General features: G+C 41.3%; 2 protein-coding genes across 2 annotated transcripts in view; one reads left to right on the top strand and one right to left on the bottom strand.

Moving 5' to 3' along the window:
• MIA3 (MIA SH3 domain ER export factor 3) overlaps positions 1-315 on the bottom strand; it is a 27,961-nt gene extending 27,646 nt beyond the window's left edge. Inside the window, exon 1 of the mRNA XM_085311854.1 lies at positions 261-315. The gene's annotated coding sequence lies outside the window, so the exon portion shown is untranslated. The remainder of the gene's footprint in view (positions 1-260) is intronic.
• Positions 316-3,022: 2,707 nt separating this feature from the next.
• Positions 3,023-16,798, top strand: TAF1A (TATA-box binding protein associated factor, RNA polymerase I subunit A). Its single transcript, XM_085311206.1, has 11 exons — positions 3,023-3,279; positions 4,624-4,793; positions 5,979-6,092; positions 8,984-9,182; positions 10,037-10,167; positions 11,056-11,214; positions 12,338-12,404; positions 13,428-13,548; positions 13,913-13,920; positions 14,328-14,488; positions 15,691-16,798. Exons 1-11 carry the CDS (start codon positions 3,171-3,173, stop codon positions 15,757-15,759), a joined length of 1,308 nt encoding a protein of 435 aa, XP_085167332.1. The 5' UTR covers positions 3,023-3,170; the 3' UTR covers positions 15,760-16,798.
• The last annotated feature ends 4,593 nt before the right edge of the window (positions 16,799-21,391 follow it).

Genomic DNA, 21,391 nt, shown 5'->3' on the forward strand with positions numbered 1-21,391 from the left:
CCCGGCCGCCATGTCGCCCCCGCCCCCCGGCGCGGCTGCCGGGCGCCCCGCAGCGGAGCCGCCGCAGACTCTGGTCAGCTCCTCGCCAAGAGCCGCGTGAGGGCAGTAGCCGAGGCGGGAGAGGGCACAGCGCTCGCCGCGGCCCCCGCGGGGCAGGCGGAGGGAGCGAGCGCCTTCCCCACGCAGCCCGGCCGTCACGGGGAAGCGCCCTGCTTTGCCGCGCGTCTCGAGAGCGCCGCAGCCGCAGTCCCGCTTCGCACCGGCGGTTGGGGCGTTATTCCGCAGCTCCTGCCGCAGCTGACCCTCCGCGGCCGCTTGCAGCCGGCTCTTATCGCCGSCACTTAGCCGTCATCGCTGCCGACTGCCTTAGCGACGCTGCTCCTGCTCTTATCATATCCTCAAGGTTATTGGTTTTGCTTTGCACACTCTCACTTCTACAGCCCCACGAGCCCCGCAGCCTGACAGCCAAGCACAGTTAATACCGCTCGAGCTCTGAAAAATAGCTATTGTGTTTTTACTCCCCACCTTCCCTCCAGTTGAGAACATTTTAATATTTTTATCACATTATGAAAAGGCATTAGGGCAGAAATTCTCTTCCTAATTTAATCCTGCAAGGAAAGGCTTTGGTATCTCATAGTTAAACTGACCTTAAACCTCTCGCCACTCCTTATAGCCCCATCTATCCCAAGATTAAGGAAACACCCATATGCTTCAGGAATGCAACAGTTCATTTATCCAGTACTACTTCCTCCAGGAAGGTGCCCACACATACGTTTTCCCAAGGCCTGGCACAGTGTCATGGCTGGAGAACACAGCATTGCTGAGAGCCTCCCGGGAGTTTTGTTGAGGCTTCTCTGTTTCACATCCTATAAAATGAGGCAATACCTACTTGCCCTTACTGATACTATCTGAAGAAAAGCTCTAAGAGTGTCTAACTCATAAAATGTAAATGTGGATTTCATCACAGCTTACAACCAGCCTGAGCTGTTAACTGCAGTTCTCTTGAAATACACCCCGTARGAGTTAACTCCAAACATAAGCATAAAAACAGATTTTACTGAAWAAGTATGAAATACAAACATGGCAAAATTAGAAGATTTTAATACGCTGTTGTATATGGACACTAGTATATTCAAGTCATACAAGGTATGAGACTAAGAATGAATGACAAGTACTTTTTTTCTTCACAGTAAAGTTTCTTGTGGCTTAATTCCCATTCTAATCTTTAGGTCCACTTGCTTGTGAAGAAATAGCTGTCGGATTATCCCCTACTAGTACTAGTTATCCATCTTATCTTTATTAAGAGACCAAGATAAAACTAGTGGTGCCTATGATCATAAAAAACAAGTGTAAGAAAGTGAAATGTGAAGAGAAACAAGATCACTTATTGCACGAGTCATTGCCGTTATCAAATAATGAATAGCACGCTGTCTATATATATACATATATAGAGACATGGTTTTACCACTGCAACTGTTCAGAATTCCCTACAACTTCAAGTATTTCATAATAACAATATGTACRCAGCTTTCCATAATGTGTGACACAGCAGAGAAATATTTCATTTAATTTTAGATGTTTTAGGCAAGATTTCCTTCAGTCTTCAACCCTAATCTTGCAAATGTACATTCAGTTTCAAGTATAAGAGTRGTCCCATTATGCACATGGGAATCCAGAGAGCTGTACATGTTCACAGGCACAAACAAAACAGCTTCCCCATCTCCCCTGCACTACCAAATGTAAAACTGATACTCATGAGTAAGACCAATTGTTAAAGTTTACAGAGGAATCAGCAAAGACACACACACAAAAAAAAAGAAAAAAGAAAAAAGGAGAAATATGCATCTACATTATGCAAATATAAGAACTTTCAGAAATAAAGTGGGGGAAGCTGAATACTGGAACTAGGGTATTGCTGTAACAGAACATCAGAAATGTTGTAGGATGCAAAACTGCACTTAAGGAACACAAGTGATCAATGAGACACTCGTGAGGTGCTGATTATAAAGAGTAGACAAAAATATAAAGAAGGTTTCTAGTCAAATTAGTTGGATAAATTAACACTATCTATGAGTTAATACTATCCACAAGCATTACCAAATATTTATGAACTGAAATTCTGGACCTCAATGGGAAGATCACATTCTTGTCATAACACCAGGGACTGTGAGAGGCCAATATCTGAAAGGCTGAAAGAGCAAAGAAAATCAGTAATGTGAGACTTCTGTTATTCCCACGTAGAATTATTAAATGTCATAGTAGGGTATGATACTGAGATTAAATGTTTAGACACTACAAAAAACTGCCCTGCTTTATACTTTTCCCTTGACACCTGTTCCAGATCATAGTTGAAGACAGGACACTGGATCAGATGAAGCTTTCATCTGAGCCAGTGTTTTCACTTACTCACCTTCACCTGGTAGAATTGTTTAGAAAAGAAATGTACATTCTTATTCAGAAAACACGACTTTAAACATACCAAAATACGCAAAGGTTAAGTCAGTTCCTGAAAGTGGCTTAACGAAGCAAGTTCCAGCACAAGTTTATACAACCCAGAACATGGGTATCCTTCAGAGACACCAGCATCACTGTTGCTCTACAGCGCCCAAAACTGACTCGGGGTCCTTTTCTCCAGTAGCAAAATGGTTTTCTAGATTACAGACCCACAGAAAAGTACCGCGACACCACGACCCCTGCCCCTCCCCCCCACCCCACTGCGCAGGCGCATGAGGCAATTTCCCCCCCACACACACCTCCCTCTGAGGCGACGTAGCTGCCCAAGTGCTTCATCGCGCAGGCGCGAGAGGCAGAGTTCCCCGTTTCATCATGGCGGCGAAGCGGCCCAGGTTCAACAGGGCGCATGCGCCTGCTAACCCGGGCAATGCGGCGCGCACGGTGGAAGAGCCTTTGTGGGGCGGGAAGAGGTTGTCATCTCTCAGCCGAGCTCCGGTTAAGCTCTCCGGGGCGGAGGATCCTTGGCGGCTCAGCTCGGATTAGGCTGGCTGCACCTCTGGTCAGGTCGCCGCGTGGCGAGACGAAGCGGCCGCCAGGGTCAAAGATGGCCGCTGGCGCCGGGCGGTGCCACCCACCAGCCGCGTGGCGGGTCCCGCGAGGGCGGCTCGCGCCGCGGCGCCGTTAGCGGCCGCGRCAACGGCCCCTTCCGGCGGGCCATGGACGGCTTCGTGAAGCGGGCGGCGCCGTGCCCCGCCGCGCAGGCGGGCAGCGCCCTGCTGCCGGCCCTGCACCTGCCCTTCCTGCCGCCGCACCTCTACCGGCCGGGTAAGGGCGGAGCGGAGCGGCGCGGCGCGGCGGCGGCCGCCCCCACGGGCCCCTGCAGCGCCTGGCGCTCCGCGGCCTGCGGGAGGAGCTCCCCGCCGCCTCCCTTCGGCGGGCAGCCTGCGCCGCTCCCCCGTGAAGGGAGCGAGCTCCGTGCTTGGAGCCTGGCGGCCTCCGAGGCGCTCCGCGCTGCCGGGCCGCGGTTGAGCGGTAGTGACCGGTGACTCCCGTGGCAGTGTTCACCCTCTCAGTGCCCTCCACGCGGGCAGCCTCGCGGGTGCGGGTGCCTCGACGCTGACGGCTGTAATGTCAGCATCCCCGTGCTGTTCCTCCATTTCTCTGTGTAATGAGCTGCACGTGGCTTGTTAGTAAAGTAAGGGTAGATGAAATGACTGGTAACAAAGGTACAGCAAACCTCTAGCAAAGTTCTTGTTTCAAGATGCTTTTGTAGAGAAACACTTAGCAGAGCCTTTACATCAAATCAGGAGACTTCTCAGCAGCTTATGTGATAGGGCTTACCYACAGTAGCCACAGTCCTTGATATATTTAATCTTTCAATGTTCATTGTGTTTTTCTATTCTAAGTAGTTGGAACCTGTGAGGTTCAAGTAATTTAAATGTTAGCCCAAGTGTGAAGACACTATTGCTGTACTTCAAGAAGCTTCTCTTAGAATAGTGGATCTAGTCTTGGGTAGGTTGGTTAGAGGTGGTTTTATACAATGCACTGTAATAAAAGTGCTGCCAACTTATATTTGAGTTACTGCTTTGCCTACAGCATTCATATAGAAGCTGGTTTGGCCAGCTCTGAACCTTCTTTACAAAAGGATTTTGTGACTTGAAAATTGTTGCAGGGGCATGTTAGATYGTGGCATGCAAATATTACTTAGCCATGGGCTTTGAAAAGATGWGGAAATGGGTTCAATTTTGTGCTATAACAAAGGTGAACCAGTGTCTTGCCCCGTTTATGTAAAAGGGGTATGTGGCCTCCTTCCCATTTTTTTAATCACRAGAAAATAGTTTGCTGCATGCATCTTCCTGTTTTGCTTTTTGTTTTTAATGGGAATTGTTTAGCCTTTGTTACTGGAATGGCCCATTTGTATGTATATATGTGACACTTTAGCACAGTGGGTCACAAGGTCAGTTTGAGATTAATAAGGGAAGAGAAAGGTTCCCTTCCTCCTCCCCCCCCCCAGATATCAGAAAACAATACTAAGTTATCAGAGCACYGTGGTTTTCTAATACCTCTAGGGAAGTAGTGCTAGGATCTTTTTTTCTTTTTTTGATAAAAAGACACATTGAAATAGTAGGCATGTTGTTATTTAAATGAAGACTTTTTGTTTGTTTGTAGCAACTTCCCATGAACACAAATTAAACTTCAGGAAGAGCAAGGAAGCGTGCTTAAGTTATATTCAGGATGCTATGCTACAAAAGCAGTGGAAGAGGGCTGCAGAGTTTCTGACCTTCTATATTGAGTCATTGGAGAAAGACTTCTCTACAGAATACATGAGTCCTTCAGAGGTAAGTGAGTCAACATTCTTTATTGGAATTCTTTTGCAGTTGAAAAAAAATAATTGCAAGAAGCAGCTATAGTACTTCAATGCTAACGTTTGTATTAATCAAATAAATTCCACGGGCTTGATATAGGAAAAAATGTCAAAGATAAGACCTGAAAAGTCTGGAGACTTTCATAAGCTAAGTAAGTTCCTTTATTAAARAAAAATAGAAAAAAAGATCATTGTATAACAGAGAACATACGGATTTGAGCATGGCACTACAAAGGCGAAGACTGTCAGTATAAGCAGCTGTTCAAGTGGAAAGTCTTGGATAACAGGCTGCAGAAAGTACACCAGACTTTGTTATTGGTGATGTTCAAGGCAATATGTTGCCTGATTACTCATTAAAAGTGTGTTGGATTGGCATCTGCACARGCGTGCCACTGTGCTGTGGGGTTGACCAATCTTACTGGGCATTCAGTTGTGCTGAGATCTGACTTCCAGGARTGCTGAGAAATTACTGTAGTCTCTAATGTCCTTCCCAATGGAGTGTTCAGTGCTCCTGAAAAGTTCTCTTGACTTGCAGGCTTTTTTACATAAGCCATTGCCACAACAGATGAAAACYGGGCTTTGTACAGGTGAATTCCATCAGTGGCATATCTAACAAAAGTCATCTTAATGTAGTCTTCTGAAATGGAAAAGCAGTAAATGTGTTTGCCTCTGGCATGCCGTCAGTCAGAGTCTATTTGAAAGTTAGTGGCTTATGTAGGTCTTTACTAGCTTTTCTAGTACCTACAAAACTCCAAACTGGTACTGAGATAGAAGCRGGAGGAAAGGGATCAAGCTGAGTTGTTAATGAATTTTGTATACCCTGCACTTCAGTGGGAACATACCAAAGAAAAGCAGACTTTTTAATAATAGGAGTAGGAACCTTCAGACATGCAGTTTCTGTATGCTTTGCTGAAGTGCTGGATTTTTCATGAGCAGTTGTGAAGCACCCACTGAATGATTGTAAAAATGAACTAGATGATCWTGTAAGTAATTATATCAGTAGACAACACACAGTATTCTGCTTTTAATTTGAAATTCAAATGCATATTTTATTCATATGTTACGGCAGCTACAAGCTTGCTAAGATTGCATGTGTGGTGATTGTTTCCTTTCTTTGTAATACGGTTATTTTTTGATCTTTTTCCTGCCTCACTGATAGATGATTTGGAGAATAGGAACAGAAATTTTGTGCAATCATTCGCATAGCAGCATGAAAGAGTTCAACTCTTTCGCAGAACAGATGAAAACTTTAGGAGTGAAAAGATATTTGAAGGTAAGAGTGTACTTAATGCAACCTTAATGACTTGCCACAAGCGTTCATCTAAACATTTACTTGAGTATTACTGTTTCAGGAAGTTCTACATCTTTTAGGGTGTATTACTGACACTGGAGTCAAAGATTTTTACCTCTGTGTTACCAATTGCATGAAGCTTTTTATGKTAGTCTATATCTACTGATATCTCATTGGTCTATGTATTTGATCACCGTTGCATATTGTCAATCCTTAGTAGTCTCTAGATCTCTTAATAATTTACTTTGAAATCTCTATAAACTGTAAACTGATTTTCACATGTGCCCCAGCTTTATCAGCAACATCTAATTTCATGCTAACATTTGCAAAGTTTTCTTTGTAGTGCTTCATTTGGCCACTGTGCACCTTTCAAGAGTAGTGCATCCCTATGAGTAAGAAGTGCAGCAAAAGGGGCAGGAGACCTGCATGGGTGAGCAAGGAACTCTTGGCCAAATTCAGACAGAAGAAGAAAACACACAGAATGTGGAAGAGGGGACAGGCTGCTTGGGAGGATTACAGGAATGCAGCCAGAGTATGTAGAGATGCAGCAAGGAAGGCTAAGGCCCAGCTGAAATTGAGTCTGGCAAGGGATGTTAAGGACCATAGGAAGGGCTTCTTCAAATACGTCAGCAGCAAGAGGAGGACTAGGGAAAATGTGGGCCCGCTACTGAATGGGGCGGGGACCCTGATGACAAGGGATACAGAGAAGGCAGAATTACTCTATGCCTTCTTTGCTTCAGTCTTCACTGCTAAGGGCAGCCCTCATGAATCCTGTAGCATGGACGTGAGGGAGAAAGTCTGGAGAAAGGAAGACTTACCTGGCTGGGTAGATGAGGGGAGAGCAGTGAACGTTGTGGACCTTGACTTCAGCAAGGCTTTTGACACTGTCTCCCGTAACATCCTCCCAGAGAAGCTCAGGAAGTGTGGGTTAGACGAGTGGACRGTGAGGTGGATTGAGAACTGGCTGAAAGGCAGAGCTCAGAGGGTCGTCAGCAGTGGTGTGGAGTCTAGTTGGAGGCCTGTGGCTAGTGGTGTCCCCCAGGGCTCAGTACTGGGTCCCATCCCGATCAACCTTTTCATCARTGAGCTGGGTGAGGGGATGGAGTGCCTCCTCAGCAAGTTTGCTGATGACACCAAGCTGGGAGGAGTGGCTGATACACCTGAGGGCTGTGCTGCCATTCAGAGAGACYTGGACAGGCTGGGGAGCTGAGCAGAGAGGAACCCCATGAGGTTCAACAAGGGCGAGTGCAGAGTCCTGCACCTAAGAAAAAAATCCCTAGGCACCAGTACAAGCTGGGGCTGACCTTCTGGAGAGCAGCTCTGCAGAGAAGGACCTGGGAGTGCTGGTGGATGACAAGTTGACCATGAGCCAGCAATGTGCCCTTGTGGCCAGGAAGGCCAGTGGTCTCCTGRGGYGCATTAGGAAGAGTGTTGCCAGCAGGTGGAGGGAGGTGATCCTGCCCCTCTACTCAGCCCTGGGGAGGCCCCATCTCGAGTACTGTGTCCAGCTMTGGGCTCCCCACTACAAGAGAGACATGGAGCTACTGGAGAGAGTTCAGTGTAGGGCTACAAAGATGACCAGAGGGCTGGAGCATCTGCCCTGTGAGGAACGGCTGCAAGAGCTGGGCCTCTTCAGCCTGGGGAAGAGAAGACTGAGGGGGGATCTGATCAATGTGTACAAGTACCTGAAGGGAGGGTGTCAAGGGGACGGGGACAAACTCTTTTCAGTTGTCCCCTGTGACAGGACAAGAGGCAATGGGCAGAAATTGAAGCACAGGCAGTTCTGCCTGAGCGTGAGGGGGAATTTCTTCCCTGTGAGAGTGACGGAGCCCTGGCACAGGTTGCCCAGAGAGGTTGTGGAGTCTCCTCTGGAGATCTTCAAGGCCCGCCTGGATGCAACCCTGTCTAACATGCTCTAGGTGACSCTGCTGAGCAGGGAGGTTGGACTAGATGTTCTCCAGAGGTCCCTTCCAACCTTACTGATTCTATGATTCTATGACTAAACTATGCCATCATTATTTATTCACTTTTTAAGTAATTAATATCTGTGTAAAACAGTAGGCCTTATACAGTAGACCCTTGTGTCGCCCAGCTGTTGTTCTTTGTCCATGATGGCCGATTCAAACATAYGTTATTTTGGTCTTCCTGACTGTTTCTCATCTGTGACAATGCTTCTGTTTTTCTTACTGTACTAGTTCTAGTAATCTCTTRTGAAGAACTTCTAGCAAAGGTCTTCAGCAGCTTAAGACTCAGACTTTTGCCTGATCAACGTGATAGGGTAGTAAGACATCCCTTTTTCAGGTGTGCTGCAGCTGGGTAACCAAATGAAAAACTTGGCAAATATGAACCTGACAAGATTTCCTCAGGTCATTTCTGGATCTTCAAAATAGCTACAGCATTGACTAATGACAGGCAATGCTTTTGATAAGTACCACTGGATATAGACCACCTGGGTTGGTGATATTCTACCTCACAAATTAGCAGAARCTTTAGCCCTCTCACTTCCCAGGAACTCACTTAGTATCCCATAGATYGTTTTCATTCATGTTCTTCCAGCATCTTCGGACAGATGAAGAATTGCTTAGGTTCTTGGTACACCCCTTCCCTCACCTCTCCCAGGGGCGTTTGTATTCTTACATTCCTGCATTTTTCTCCAAAATTTCCTATAAAGATACTCTTTGGATGAGAGAATACATGTAAAATGCAATTCTAATTAAATGATTTTACTAACAATGTATTTGGAATACTTTATATGGATTTCAGTAGTTAGGCTCTTTTCTGTCCTTGTACATCTGTATAAAACTTTGCTCCCTTGCTAAGATTCCCCCCATTTATGATGTGAAATGCTGTGGTATGGACTGTTTGAATTGTAGGTCTGTTTAGAGCATGCATTTCATCTCCTTTGTAATGGACGAACAGATGAAGCCTACCAAAACTTGTCCCTGGCAGAAAGCTGGAGATTTGGAGAGCAAACAAATGCTCAGGATAAAGAACTGAAACTGATTCAGGCTTACAGAGGACTGTTGGACTACTGTAGCTGGTCTAAGCAGAAGAATGTCCTGCTAGAGTATAGTAAGTCCTAGTACAGCTTTCTGTACTGAGCTGTAAACTTCAACTTGCTTATTCTTGTGAGCACCATGGTTTGAATTAATATTTTTTTTTAATGTGGGCTGCTCTTCTACCGTTATCTGCATAATAAGGCACCAAAGGGACTTCAGAAGTTCAGAGTACAAATGGTACATAATTCTGTATCACCAGTGATGGTGGTGCTGGGAAGACACACTGACCAGTGAATTTCTTGGCACATTTTAAGGTGTCTTGAAATGCTGTTCTGAAACAAAGTAACATTCCCTTCCATCCTCTCAGGTCTTGTATCTATCCAGTATCACTTAAAACAGTTGCCCAAGGCGTGTATCCATCTACAGCAGTGGCTGTAGAGGATTGTGAAACCCTCCTGTGCCTGAGGGTTTGTGACTGCTGCTACAATTTTGAGTGCTAACATAAAAACTSTGTGTGTTTGGGTTTTCTTTTTAAWGATAGCATTATGTGGGCTGCTACTTGTGCACGGCCTCTAACCCTGCAGATACCTGCTGGCTGTGTGTTATTATTTGCATTGGATCGCTACTTGTTTCTATCAAAAACTCAATACTGAGTTTGATTTGTAGACTTTGTATTGGTAGTGTCTTTTCTTCGAACAGTGTCTCTCATGTCTGATGAGTCAGTTTGGTGAATATAAATGTGAATGCAGAACAGTGGAAATTTTTTGTTGTTCTAATACTGAGGGTTGGCTCTGAGGATTTTTTTTTTTTTAACTTGCTTTCTTAGAAGTTCTGTGAATGAAGTCCTTAGCAAAATGCGATCATCTCAGGTGTACCACCTCTTGATTAACAAAGCTAACATTGTGGCTTTCTGTCATATTTTGGTAGATAAGGATGGATTTGAAGACTTATCTGTTGAACAGGAAATGCACAGTTCCTTCCGGAAGGCAGCAGTGAACTTAAAGGATATCATTCAAATACCTGGAGTCTGGGATCTGTTTGTGAAATGCTGTGTAGATGTAAGAGCACGTTTTACAGATCTTAGTTTTGTGTTTCGTTGTTTGATTTTTTTTTTTTTTTTTTTTTTCCCCCTCCTTGTCAGAGTAAGATATGTTTGCAGGTTTGTTGTATATACATGAGTGACAGTGAAATATTTTTCTAAAAGAAACATGTCTGGTACATGCATCTCATTGGCTTTGATTCAGAGCAACAGCAGAGCCTGTATAGAATACAAACAGGGTTTTATCTATCCCTTGCCAATAAAAAGATGGCCAACGTACGGATTTTGTTTTTAGAGTAGTATTGGTAGAGAAATTGGGACACAGCTGCTTTTCTGAATTTCTGAACACAAATTCTTTGGCAGGACAATGAGAAAGGAATTGTTTTTTTTCTGACTATACTAAACCTTACTTAAAGACACCAAGCATGCAATCCTTCATTTTCTTTTAAATATCCAYTTAGAAATTCTCATCAGGAAATAAAATTAAAATCACTTTGAAATTACTTAATATTTGTAATTATTGATAAGCTCTGACTTACCACATCTTAAGGAATTTTACTAGGTGATGACAACTGCCAAGTTCTCTCATTGTATTTTCTCTTAAAAGACATGGTAGGCTGCTTCAGTGTCTTTTTTCCTCATGAACAAGTGATGGTAATTCTTAAACAGATAAGTGCTAAAGGAATTTTCTCCATAGCTGCTTCTATATGTGAATTTTTGTCTGCCTGTGATAAGAGCAGTAGTGCTAGAGACCAGTAACATTAAAATACACTAATCCTATTCTGTTCTAATCTATATTGTTAGATACAGACTCTGCTACTGGACGATTCTATGGCAACTCAAAATTAGTTGTAGGAGTTTTATTGCCAATATGTGGCAAACAAATGACAGACTTATCTTTTCTTAGTTGTTGGAGTTCTATGGGGAGCATGATGAAGCCCGCSAAGTATTAAGTGAATATGCCTACAACTCAAAGTTTCCTGCTAATCCCAATGCTCATGTTTACTTCTATCAGTTCCTAAAGAGACATGGTGAACCAAAGAAGTCATTGATATCTGTGCTTAAGGTATATATTATGTATATATATACAAGTATATAGTATATAGTTGTTCATGTTGTGTGATGATCTGTTTGTTCAGCTGTGCTCCTGTTACTTTATTTGCCCTGTTACAGTCTCTGTGGCAAGTAGACAACTGGAGGAAAGTCAGGTGGAGGAATGCTGATGAGTGGAACAAGCAGCATCTTTTACTATCTTCCTTCCTTCTGGTAGCTTGAATTCAAATCTCTGTTCTGCTTGTGTAACTTGACACACCACAGCTTCCTTAAGTCAATAACTCTAAGCTCAGAGAGGATGTTTGTATGGTCCAGAAGTCTGTACCAGCAGTTTTGAATGTGACGTGTTGATTTCTGTTACAGTTTGAACTTTATTGTATTTAAGAAGTGACTGGGTACTTGTTTTCTTTGCAATTGTCTAGCAATTAGTTTCTCTGCTTGTTTTCAGTGAGCCATACCTTTAAGCTACAGTACAACCTTGTTACTGTTGACAAAGAAGACCTTGCTATCTTAAACTTTTGTATAGTTGCTTTTGAATCCCCACTTTGCTTGCCCTTGCTCACTGATCTTGGAATTTTTTTGCCAAAAATGTTTTATTATCTCTTTTGCCACTTGATGGTACTAAAACACTTTCACTAGGGCAGAAGCTTTAACGCAGCTTCGTAAAGTTGAGACTTAGCCTGTGGGAATAAAATTCTAGTTTYCTAGTGGTTCAGCAGTGGTTTTATAAGCCAGTCTTTTACAAGATAATGACAAATCAAATAATTGATCTGACAGATCCTGAAACCATTATCCAATGCACAGAGCAGTAAAGAGGGGAGCTAGAATTGGCCTAGGAAGACGATACCGCCCTCTAGAGAGGAGATACTGGATGTAGATTTGGGCTGCTTCTAGAGAATGTTATATTTATTATGTGCAAGATTTCTTGACTCCCATCAAGGTATTTCATCTATCATGTCACGGGATAGTGTCACAGAGCTTCAAAATTTGTTATATCAAGGTGTAAGATACCTGATTACTTAATTTTTCTTTAAAAAATACCAAAAAACCTGAAGCTTGTGCTTCTGCCTAACCAAGATAAATCTTTGAAAGCTTTTATATCAGAAGTAATGTCTCTGGTTTTTGTTCTTTTTCAGATTTTGCATGATATTGTTCCCTCTCATGAACTAATGATAGATTTTAATACCATGCTTCAGAAATCAAGTAAGTCTTTAAATATCTTTGCTCTTTTCCATAATGTTAATCTGATATCTAATGATATTCTGAAATTATTTTTATAGCCTTCTGTCTGCTCTTTAAAGTAGTTCTGATGTAAAAAAAAATCCGCAACTTTCAGATCATAGGAACTTAGTCAGCTGCTGCAGTAGGCATTTACAACCTTCTGTAAACAAATGCTTTTCTAAGTTGAAAGACTGATCAAAGCAAAATGTTGTAACACATCTAGGTTATCAAATATATACATACATATATATATGTATATAGGCACACACACGTATTTTGAGGTACCGTAGTCTGAATTACCAGACTTACTGTTCTGYTTTTGGGGTCTCTAATTCCTCTAATTCTTTTCTTCTGAAAAACTGGAGATGGACTTATGCCTTAGATCAGTGTTATTGATCAGAGAAAACCAAAAGAATCTTTATTCTCTTCAAAGGAATTTTACCTTCAGGCTGATAGAAATGTCTTCCAAACTGGAGACTATTTTTCCATGGTGATAAGTTAACTTATCTCTGATATGTAGTTGCTGATGTGAARTGCCCATTTTATTCATATCAGTCCCAGATGTGCTTTTTTTGTTTTGTTTGGTTTTTTGTTTTGTTTCTCTTGATAGCATCTCAGGACTTGAAATGTCGCAGAGGCACAGTGCTCAGTTCCCATGGGCAGAATAAATTGAACAGCAGCTCCAGCTGAGAGCATTGATTAGTGAGCTTTGGAAGCAGCAGCCATGCTGCAAGCAAGGGCAATGTGGGGCGGGCAGGCAGTTTTGTGTGCACCTTTTATATGAGCAATATTTGAGCAGAATGGGAGTAGGGACGGAGTGTCTCCTGATATGAATTGCGCTCTAGACCTGGGAAGTCTTCCTTTACTTCGCCTCTTGAATGAGGTAGTAGGTAGAAGGGAGGAACCATTGGTAATAAGGAAAATAGCAATGTATAGGAAGGGAGGATGAATAGAGGACTAGATTTCACTTTGCTTACTAATGAGTTCAGCCTAATTTAATTTCAGAGAAAAGAAAAAAACGTCGACTGGGGCTAGAGGTTATTTTTGCAGCTTTGGATTATGCTGGGTGGAAGGAAAACGTAAAAGCATGGAGTTGTTTGGCAAGACAAGTTAAACAAATTATAATGTAAGTATGGTATCTCTGATAAAACATACCAAAACCAAACCTGAGTGTGTCTGGTCTCCAGCTTTGGACTCTTTAACAAAATGACAAACTTTAAGTTTGTCTTCCATGCTGATGAATAGAAGAGTGAGCTGGCCTGCTTGTGAGTTTTGTGCTTGGCTGCAGTGTATTAGAGCTAGGAGTGTTGATGTATACAGCTGKTAAAAATGGTGTGATACTCTTTACTTGCAGTTTTGTGTTTGAAGACACAGCTTCAGAGTATCTTGAAATATACTGAGTGTCTTGCTCATTTATGGAATATCACTTGCATATTGTAGTTGGCTTTCATTTCTAAAATGCTTAGTTTAAAGTCTTTATTGTGTAACAGTTATTGGGGTAAGTCTCTGGGWTAAGCTAGTCCTTGAGTTCTTAAAAATTCTTAAATCGTAATACTAACTTGTTGACAAATTTAAAGAAATTCTTATTACTATTGACAAACTGGCACACAAGTCAAAAGCTTACTTTGTTTCACCATAATCTGTGTCACTGTAGAGTCTAGAAACTGCTAGAATTCACCTTCTGCCTCAATAGCATTGCCAGGGATTAAAAAAAAAAAAAAAAAGAAAAAAGTGGGTAGTTCTACCTAGTTCAGTGTTTCAGTCTGCAATGCAAAGTCAATGCATCTGTGCTAGCAGTTTTTGAAACCTGTAGTGAGCAGATTTATAAAAATTCCTGCCCCCTCCGCCCAATCATCATCTCAGCCCAATTTAAACTCTTTTGTAACTTGTTTCACCTTTTTCAAGCTCTGAGAAGCATCTTGACTGGATCAAGCAGGAGTGGAACTCCAGAAAGGACTGGTGGCCAGCCTTCCATTTTAGCCGCTACTTGGCAAAAAGGAATTGGCAGGAAGATGAAAGCCTTGCATATGAAAAAGCTCTGGTGGCTGGAATCTTACTGGGAAAGGGTAATATTAAATATTTTMTTTTCACTCCAGAAATACTGTCTAGTTCTAGTCCTAATGAAATGGCATGCATCTGATCTACACCCTGGAAGAARGATAATTTCATACGTCTAGGGAAGATTGTCCTCTCTGAAGCTGAACATGAGAAAAATGTCCAAAATGGTTTGATATTTGTCAGTGAGACATGTTTCACATAACTTGTTTCATCCTGGTTTAAAGTTCTATTTTATTTGGCCTTGTTGAGCAGTCATAGTACTAGTTATCTTGTTCTTGTTTATAACCTTGAAACCACAGTTTCAGAAATACACAACATGCTCCTGAGTGAATGTTGTGAGGACTATGGAGACTTTACTTGCTGGATGCCAGCCTAGGCAGTTCCCCAGCAAATATTGGAGAGCAGACAGTGCTTACAGATCATGAGCATATAATAGTATAAGAAAGAGGAGGCGGGAGGCCTTGAGTGTAAACTGTCAGCAGTTTAAATAGGAAGGTCGTGAAGATCATAACCTCCTTTGTAGCATTCTTTAAAACACTGACAAAACCAAGTGGAAGATCAAATCAAGCAGCAGCCATTGAGCTAAGAATGAGAAAATGGTGTAGAGAGGATGGCTTGTAGACAAGTTTGGACTTCTGGAGGATCACTTTGTTCTTTGTCAGCTTTACTGTAATGAATACCTTCTGGACTTCATAAAACAATTTCTTATATTGAGAGCTTTTTTTTGTTGTTTTTTTTGTTTTGTTTTCAATAAAATGTTACCAGATGTGTCCTGGCTTTTATCTCTAGATAACTAATAAGATGGTTCCAGTGGTGACTTTCTTTAACGAAGCTATCTATGCTTATTGATGTAAAATAAAGGCTTGTATGAACCTGTATTTTACTTATCCAAGATAATACTTTAATGTCTGAAATAAATGCTTCTTTACACTTTTAAATCTTACTTTCTAATATATCTGAAGAGTAAAATGAAAGAAACATGTGCTGTGTCTTGCAGAATAGGTATATGTTTTATGGATCAAATGAGGACTAATTATTTAAAGCTGCAGTTGTGCCTCTAATGTGCCTGTCTTGGGTTATAATGCTTTGTTACTGAAAAACTTTGCTAAGATGCTTGTTTGTAAATATAATGCCATTTTTGAAAAAGATGGAACATTTTGTATTGGCTTGTATAACTTACATCGCTTTTTTCTTTTTTTTTCCCTATTAGATTGCAAGTACTTTAAATATGTATCACACCAAGGCTGTAAAAATAAGAAGAAAAGATTTCGGACACTGAAGAAATTTGTGAATAAGCACAGTCCTGTCTACCTGAGAATATCTGGTCTTTCAGATTCTTCTATACAAAATTGATTAGACATCCTAAGATTCTCGCTGTACTTTTTCTTCTCTGTGAAACTGGGTTCTGTATCAGTGCTGCTCTAAAACTTCTAGGCAAGCCCTATCAGCTCGGTGCTGGACTTTTTGTGTGTTTCTGTAAACAATTTGGTTTGTATTTATTTTGTAATGAAATTAATTTATGTCGACCCGTAAGGTTAAAGGATTTCTTTTAATGTTAGTCTAATTTTTGTGAAATGCAAACAAAATTGTTTTCAAATAAATCTTTAAATATTTAATTACGGAGCAGAATTTCTGTGGCAGTAGTATAGTAGGGTTGATTCCTATTGTATTTAGATACAGAGAAACTGATTTAAATAGCTGTGGGAATGTAGTTTAAATCCATTCAGGGTTAGCTGCAGTATTCATAATAAGTAGGAGTGTCTAAACCTAGGAATGCTGTATGATGCAGTGAAAAAATATACTTCTCAACCTGTAAAGGTTACATAACTTGCTGCTTATAATTAATTTTCATGAAGTAAATGGAAAATGAGGCCTATATTGTATTCTTGCAGAGTAATTTAGTAGAATTATAGGTAGTGAAGTTCTACTGCAGTTTGTTCAAGTGGATGATGCCCTTAAACATATCCAAAACTACGTTTTAAATGTTATGCTTGTGGGTTGTGTCTGGTTTGGGAAATGCTTTCACTTCCTTCCTAGTAGGAGGGAAGGAAAGGTCATCTCAATTGCATGGCTACAGAAGAAAGCTGGTGTCACGGTGCTTTGAGAGAGCGAAGAAACAGGACTGCCCAAAACTTCACTACCTGATGGAAGAGGTTTGCTACAACCTTCTTGCAGTCCTGCCCGTTACAGTTGAAATACGTGCTGTTACTGTTTCTGGAAAGCAGATGTTAATGTGTTGTTACACACTAGCTGTATAGTTTTGTTTTGTTTTCCTTTTTACTTCAAAAAAAAAAATCAAATACGTGTTTCTGTTTTAACTTTGCAAATGGCAGCTCCATATAACTCTGGTGGATGAACCAGCACAAGGGGTGTCTTGGACAGGGCGTAGTATATGGATGAGAGTAGTTGTACTTTAAAAGCTGAGTGTTTGTTATCTGGGAATTTGGTCTAGGTTATTGTTGAGTTTTGTGAAATGTGCTTTGAGTCTTAAACATGAAGTGAACTGCCTGTCATAACTTCATAATTAATCTAAAAATTAACAATTATCCAAGTGACTCTTGATCTCACTGCTAGCTTAGTTCTGACTCACTAGCAATGCTGCTCAATCTGTAATACTCAGCATTTTGCTGGAGATCTTCCACTCAGTTTTGAGTAGCTTTAGACTGTGATGCTGCACCAGTTTTACAAAGCCGTGTGGTAACAAACTAGTGTGGTAAAACATCAGGGCAGATCCTCTCACTGTATAAAACTTGAGATTTGATCAATATTAGAGTTAAAAGATTAATTGTAACTTAGGGTTTTTCTCTCTTGTGAGAAGTTGTTTTTCCTGAACCTTTCTTTCAAAAGACGAAGATTTCAAGAGAGTAGTTTAGGAGTAAGTATTTTAGAACTGTTAATTTACACAGGGAGAAGGGATTAGCCTCAGGATATGAGCCCTTTGAGTCTTCAAGTACAAAGTCTTTTATAGGAAAAGTGGCCTTCGATTTCAGACGCTTTTTTTTTTTTTTTTTTTTTTTTTTTACGAAAGTGCAAATGACTACTTTGGAATAGTAAAGGAATTGATTGAATGCTAGAGTCCCTGCTGCTTTTTGAGAACTACCATATGATTTTCCCTCTACCCCTTTAGCTGCCTGTGGAGAATGTGTATACCTTGTAGCAGCTGAGAGCCCATCTCCTCTGAGGAAGAAATGGGAACCAAAGCAGCAAAGATCTGAGTAGAGGTGAGGAGAATGAGAGTACAAAGAGCAGTCTGATGCCTTTGAAGTCTCTGTTAACTATGCTTGAAGCTTTCTACTGTGATCTTGGTTGTAACTGTTGTCAACTTTAAGTGATCTCAGACCTAAGCTTTGGAAATAGCATGTTTGCAAACACTGTCTTACCGCAAATCCACTGGGTTAGGGAGAGGAGAGAAGGAATCCCTTGTCTGTGCTTCAGTTCCTCAGAGGATCCTTCTGTAGCTGGTTTGCAGCGAGARGTTGTTTTCTCTCCTGGCGCTAGAGCTGCAGAGCTGCAGTCTGCAAGTGCGAGAAGAGCACAGTCCCAGCTTGGACATAACAATCAGTCTCAAGCATTGCTCTCTCTTGCACTGATTTTATTTTATTTGATTTTATTTTTTTTTAAAAAAAGCTATTACCTAAGGCTGTGGTATTTGCAACTGGGACAAAACTGCACGTCGAAAGTCCTGAGCGGAATTTCCTGTGCAGATTATTCAACACATGCTGTATTTTCAAGCCTGTGTATTGTCATTGAATATGGTAACTGCCAGTGGATGGGAACATTCTTTTTTGGCTCTGTGTTCTGCAGTTTTCTTATGAATGGTCCTCCTCATCCTGTGTACAAACTTCTGTGTTTCTTTTATTATATATATTTTTTTTTCCATGAAACAAACATCATATACTTTACTACTCTCTTTTATGCTGAGGTAAGAAACTTGCTCAGGGAAACCACATCTTCTGGTCCATATACCCAGTATATATTGTCCCTCTGTTATTCCACCTTTCATTCTGGTATTTTTAGTATTCAAATTAATTTGATGAAGATTTACACAAAACTGCAATTCATTTTAGCTTTACCCTTTGCTTTCCCTGTTGTCTCATCCCTGTTTGTTATGTTGCTGCCTCTTCTTTCTTGTTTTAAAAATTCATGTCTCACCACAGATCAAGAAAAGTGAGCTAATCTCTTGCTTATAAGCATGTTACTCCCCTTGTGCTCTGATGTCTCCCCGCCTCCCCCAACACACACACTTCACCTCTCCTTCCCCCCAGTTTCTGAGCAGCTGTTTCATACTGGAAACTTGAGTAAGACTCCCCTTATCTTTCGGGGCAGTGTAAGCATGCTGTCAACACTAAAAAAATGCATATCTGTTACCCTTGGATCRGTCCCTGCTGAATCAGAGGACTGCTGTGCTTTGTGCTGGTTTAACTTCACAGTTGCGTGTTTTCAGTAACCGGTGTTCTGATCTGTGGTGGTAAATGGCAAGTTCCACCGAGTCCTGTCTCGCTGCGTTTAAGGAATTGCTTGAGATGGCATGTTGGCTGAATTCAAGATTGCTCACTGAGGAGTTTTCAGGTAATGTTAACAGGCTCTACGGGAGGCTGTGTTATGCCTTTGTTCAAACTTGATTGAAGCTAGAATAGCTTTCATACCCTCTTCAGAGTGAGTAGCAAGGAATATTTTTGCGTCCTGAAGTATTGGAAGTGCAGGTCTTTATGAACGTAAATGTTCCGAGTGCTTGTCTAGAAGCAGCATGTTTCCAGGAAAGGGAGAGAAGGRCTTAAGTTCTCTTAACAGAAAAATTTGATCTGGTGAGTAAGTTTAGTTATCCCCAAAGAGCTCAGTAAAGCTAAAGGAATGAAAAGCACAGAAACTTGAATGGCTCTAGTTACAAATGAGGAATATGCAAGGATCCTAATTTGTCATCCTTGCTGTTTGTTGTGATTTCAGAATGATTGTACAATTGYAAGGGGATACCACAGAAACAGCTGTATCTTAATGACTGTAATGTATGAGAGTAATAGAGTTAGACTAGTATTTGAGGGGATCCACGTACTTGAATTTTAAGTGCTTTATTTTGTGACAGTACTGAATCTTGCAACTGGCATATTTTCAAGTCATTGAAATTTGAGCAGAGACAGTGTTGTCAGCAGACGAGGTGCCACAGTTTAGAGCTGCAGCAAAATAACGATGGTTTAAAAATCCAATGGTATCTTTTTATTTATTATTTTTTTTAACAAAGAGATGAATAGTCACAGAGCATTTCTAGCTGTCACTTTGCACTGGTTATTTTACTGGAAATCTAGAACTGGGAACTTCATTTTCCCCATGAGACCAGTGGGAGTAAGTGATGGTGTGTAGGGAGAGGGGAAGGAGTTTTAAATGAGCAGAAGTGTCCTTAAACATGACATTCTACCTTCAGCTTCCCTTTCCCCACTCTCTGTCCCTCTGCTCCATGGAGGAAGAATGATAAGTAGGAAGCTGTGGAAGCTGCAAGAAACTGCAGAAACAATATTTGTGCATTGGCTATGATCATTTCTCCCAAGATCTGTGGGGAGGAGAGATATCTAATTGGCAATTTTACTTTTTAAAGGCAGTGGCTMGAACACTCCCCACACCATGTGTTTTCTTTATGTTGAGGAACAGTCTGGATCATGAAGCATGTCTGAAATTATTTTTCCCCCGAGTGGTTGGTTCAAGACTAGCTGGACATGCCTAAACATTTTATCAATGTTGTTCTACCCTAAACAGCAATTAGATTTTTTTTTCCTAAGCTGAGATTTTTGTAACCTTGAACTATATAAAACTTAGGCAAAATGATTATGTGAAGATGGATTTTCAAGTTACAAATAATGTTTTCATGACTCTTTCTGGAACCACTGTCCCTTGAAATCACTACCTGCATGTACTGTTAAAGTGCTATGCAAACTTTAGTGGTCATGTGTTAATGAGCATTAATGAGAARAGAGCTTATTTCAAGTGACAATTTCTCGAGGTGAAAAAGTTCTGTAATGTTGAGTTGCAGGAATTGCTTGGTTCCTTGCTATTGCTTCAGAAGCAATAGAACAGATTGCAAAGCCTTGTTCTTTAAGTTCTTTTGTACAGAACTGTTAGCGACTAGGTGCATACTAAAGCCTTTTCCTCAATAGAATCAGACCTGCTGTGTTACTCCTATAGCAGTAAAGAAGTGCACAACTCTCCTGTTCATTGGATTGCTTGGGCTCATAGTTTGAGGAATGTGCTGCTGTTTTAAAGTTGTCTCGTGATGTATACAGCACAGTGGTGATGAATGTTATGGATGGGTGTAGGTTTGTTGCTGTGTCATGAGTATTGGTATGTATGTGAGAGGAAAACACTTGTTTTTTGGTGAAGTGGTAAAGGATCTAGGTTGCAGTCAAAGGGTTCTCTGCTTTGGGAAGAGTGGGGCTAGAAAAAGGTGTCACTGTACTCAACCTCGGTTTCTGAGAATATGTACAGACATAATGCACTTACATATGCAGCTGATGCTGTCCTTAGCGAGCTCTGGAGGGAGCTCTCTCAGGCAGCTCTCCAGAGAGGAGGTGGTGGGCAGAAATCTCATGTATTTTTAGATATCAGTTTAGCAGCACTTGGGTCAAAACAGCTAAAATCAGTTAGCTTAAATACAGAGTTACTGCATAATATCACAGATGAGTTCCAGTTGTTCAAGTGCCTTAAATGTGYGTTTTCTGCTTCACTATTTGAACTTCTTTTCAATTTAACCCTAAATTTGCAGCTGGATTTGGAAGTATCTGCAATGTGTCTAAAGCTTTCGGTCTTGAAGATACTTGTACCTATGGGCCACTTCTGCCTTAATTTGGTGGGTTGTARGTGTTTTTTTTATTATTTTATTTTATTTTTATTTATGTTTTTTTATTCCTAGTCACAAGGTGAGAGTC

The sequence above is a fragment of the Rhea americana genome, unplaced genomic scaffold (genome assembly GCF_003343005.1).
Source record: "Rhea americana isolate MKP2758 unplaced genomic scaffold, rheAme1 scaffold_109, whole genome shotgun sequence".
Taxonomy (NCBI): Eukaryota; Metazoa; Chordata; class Aves; order Rheiformes; family Rheidae; genus Rhea; species Rhea americana.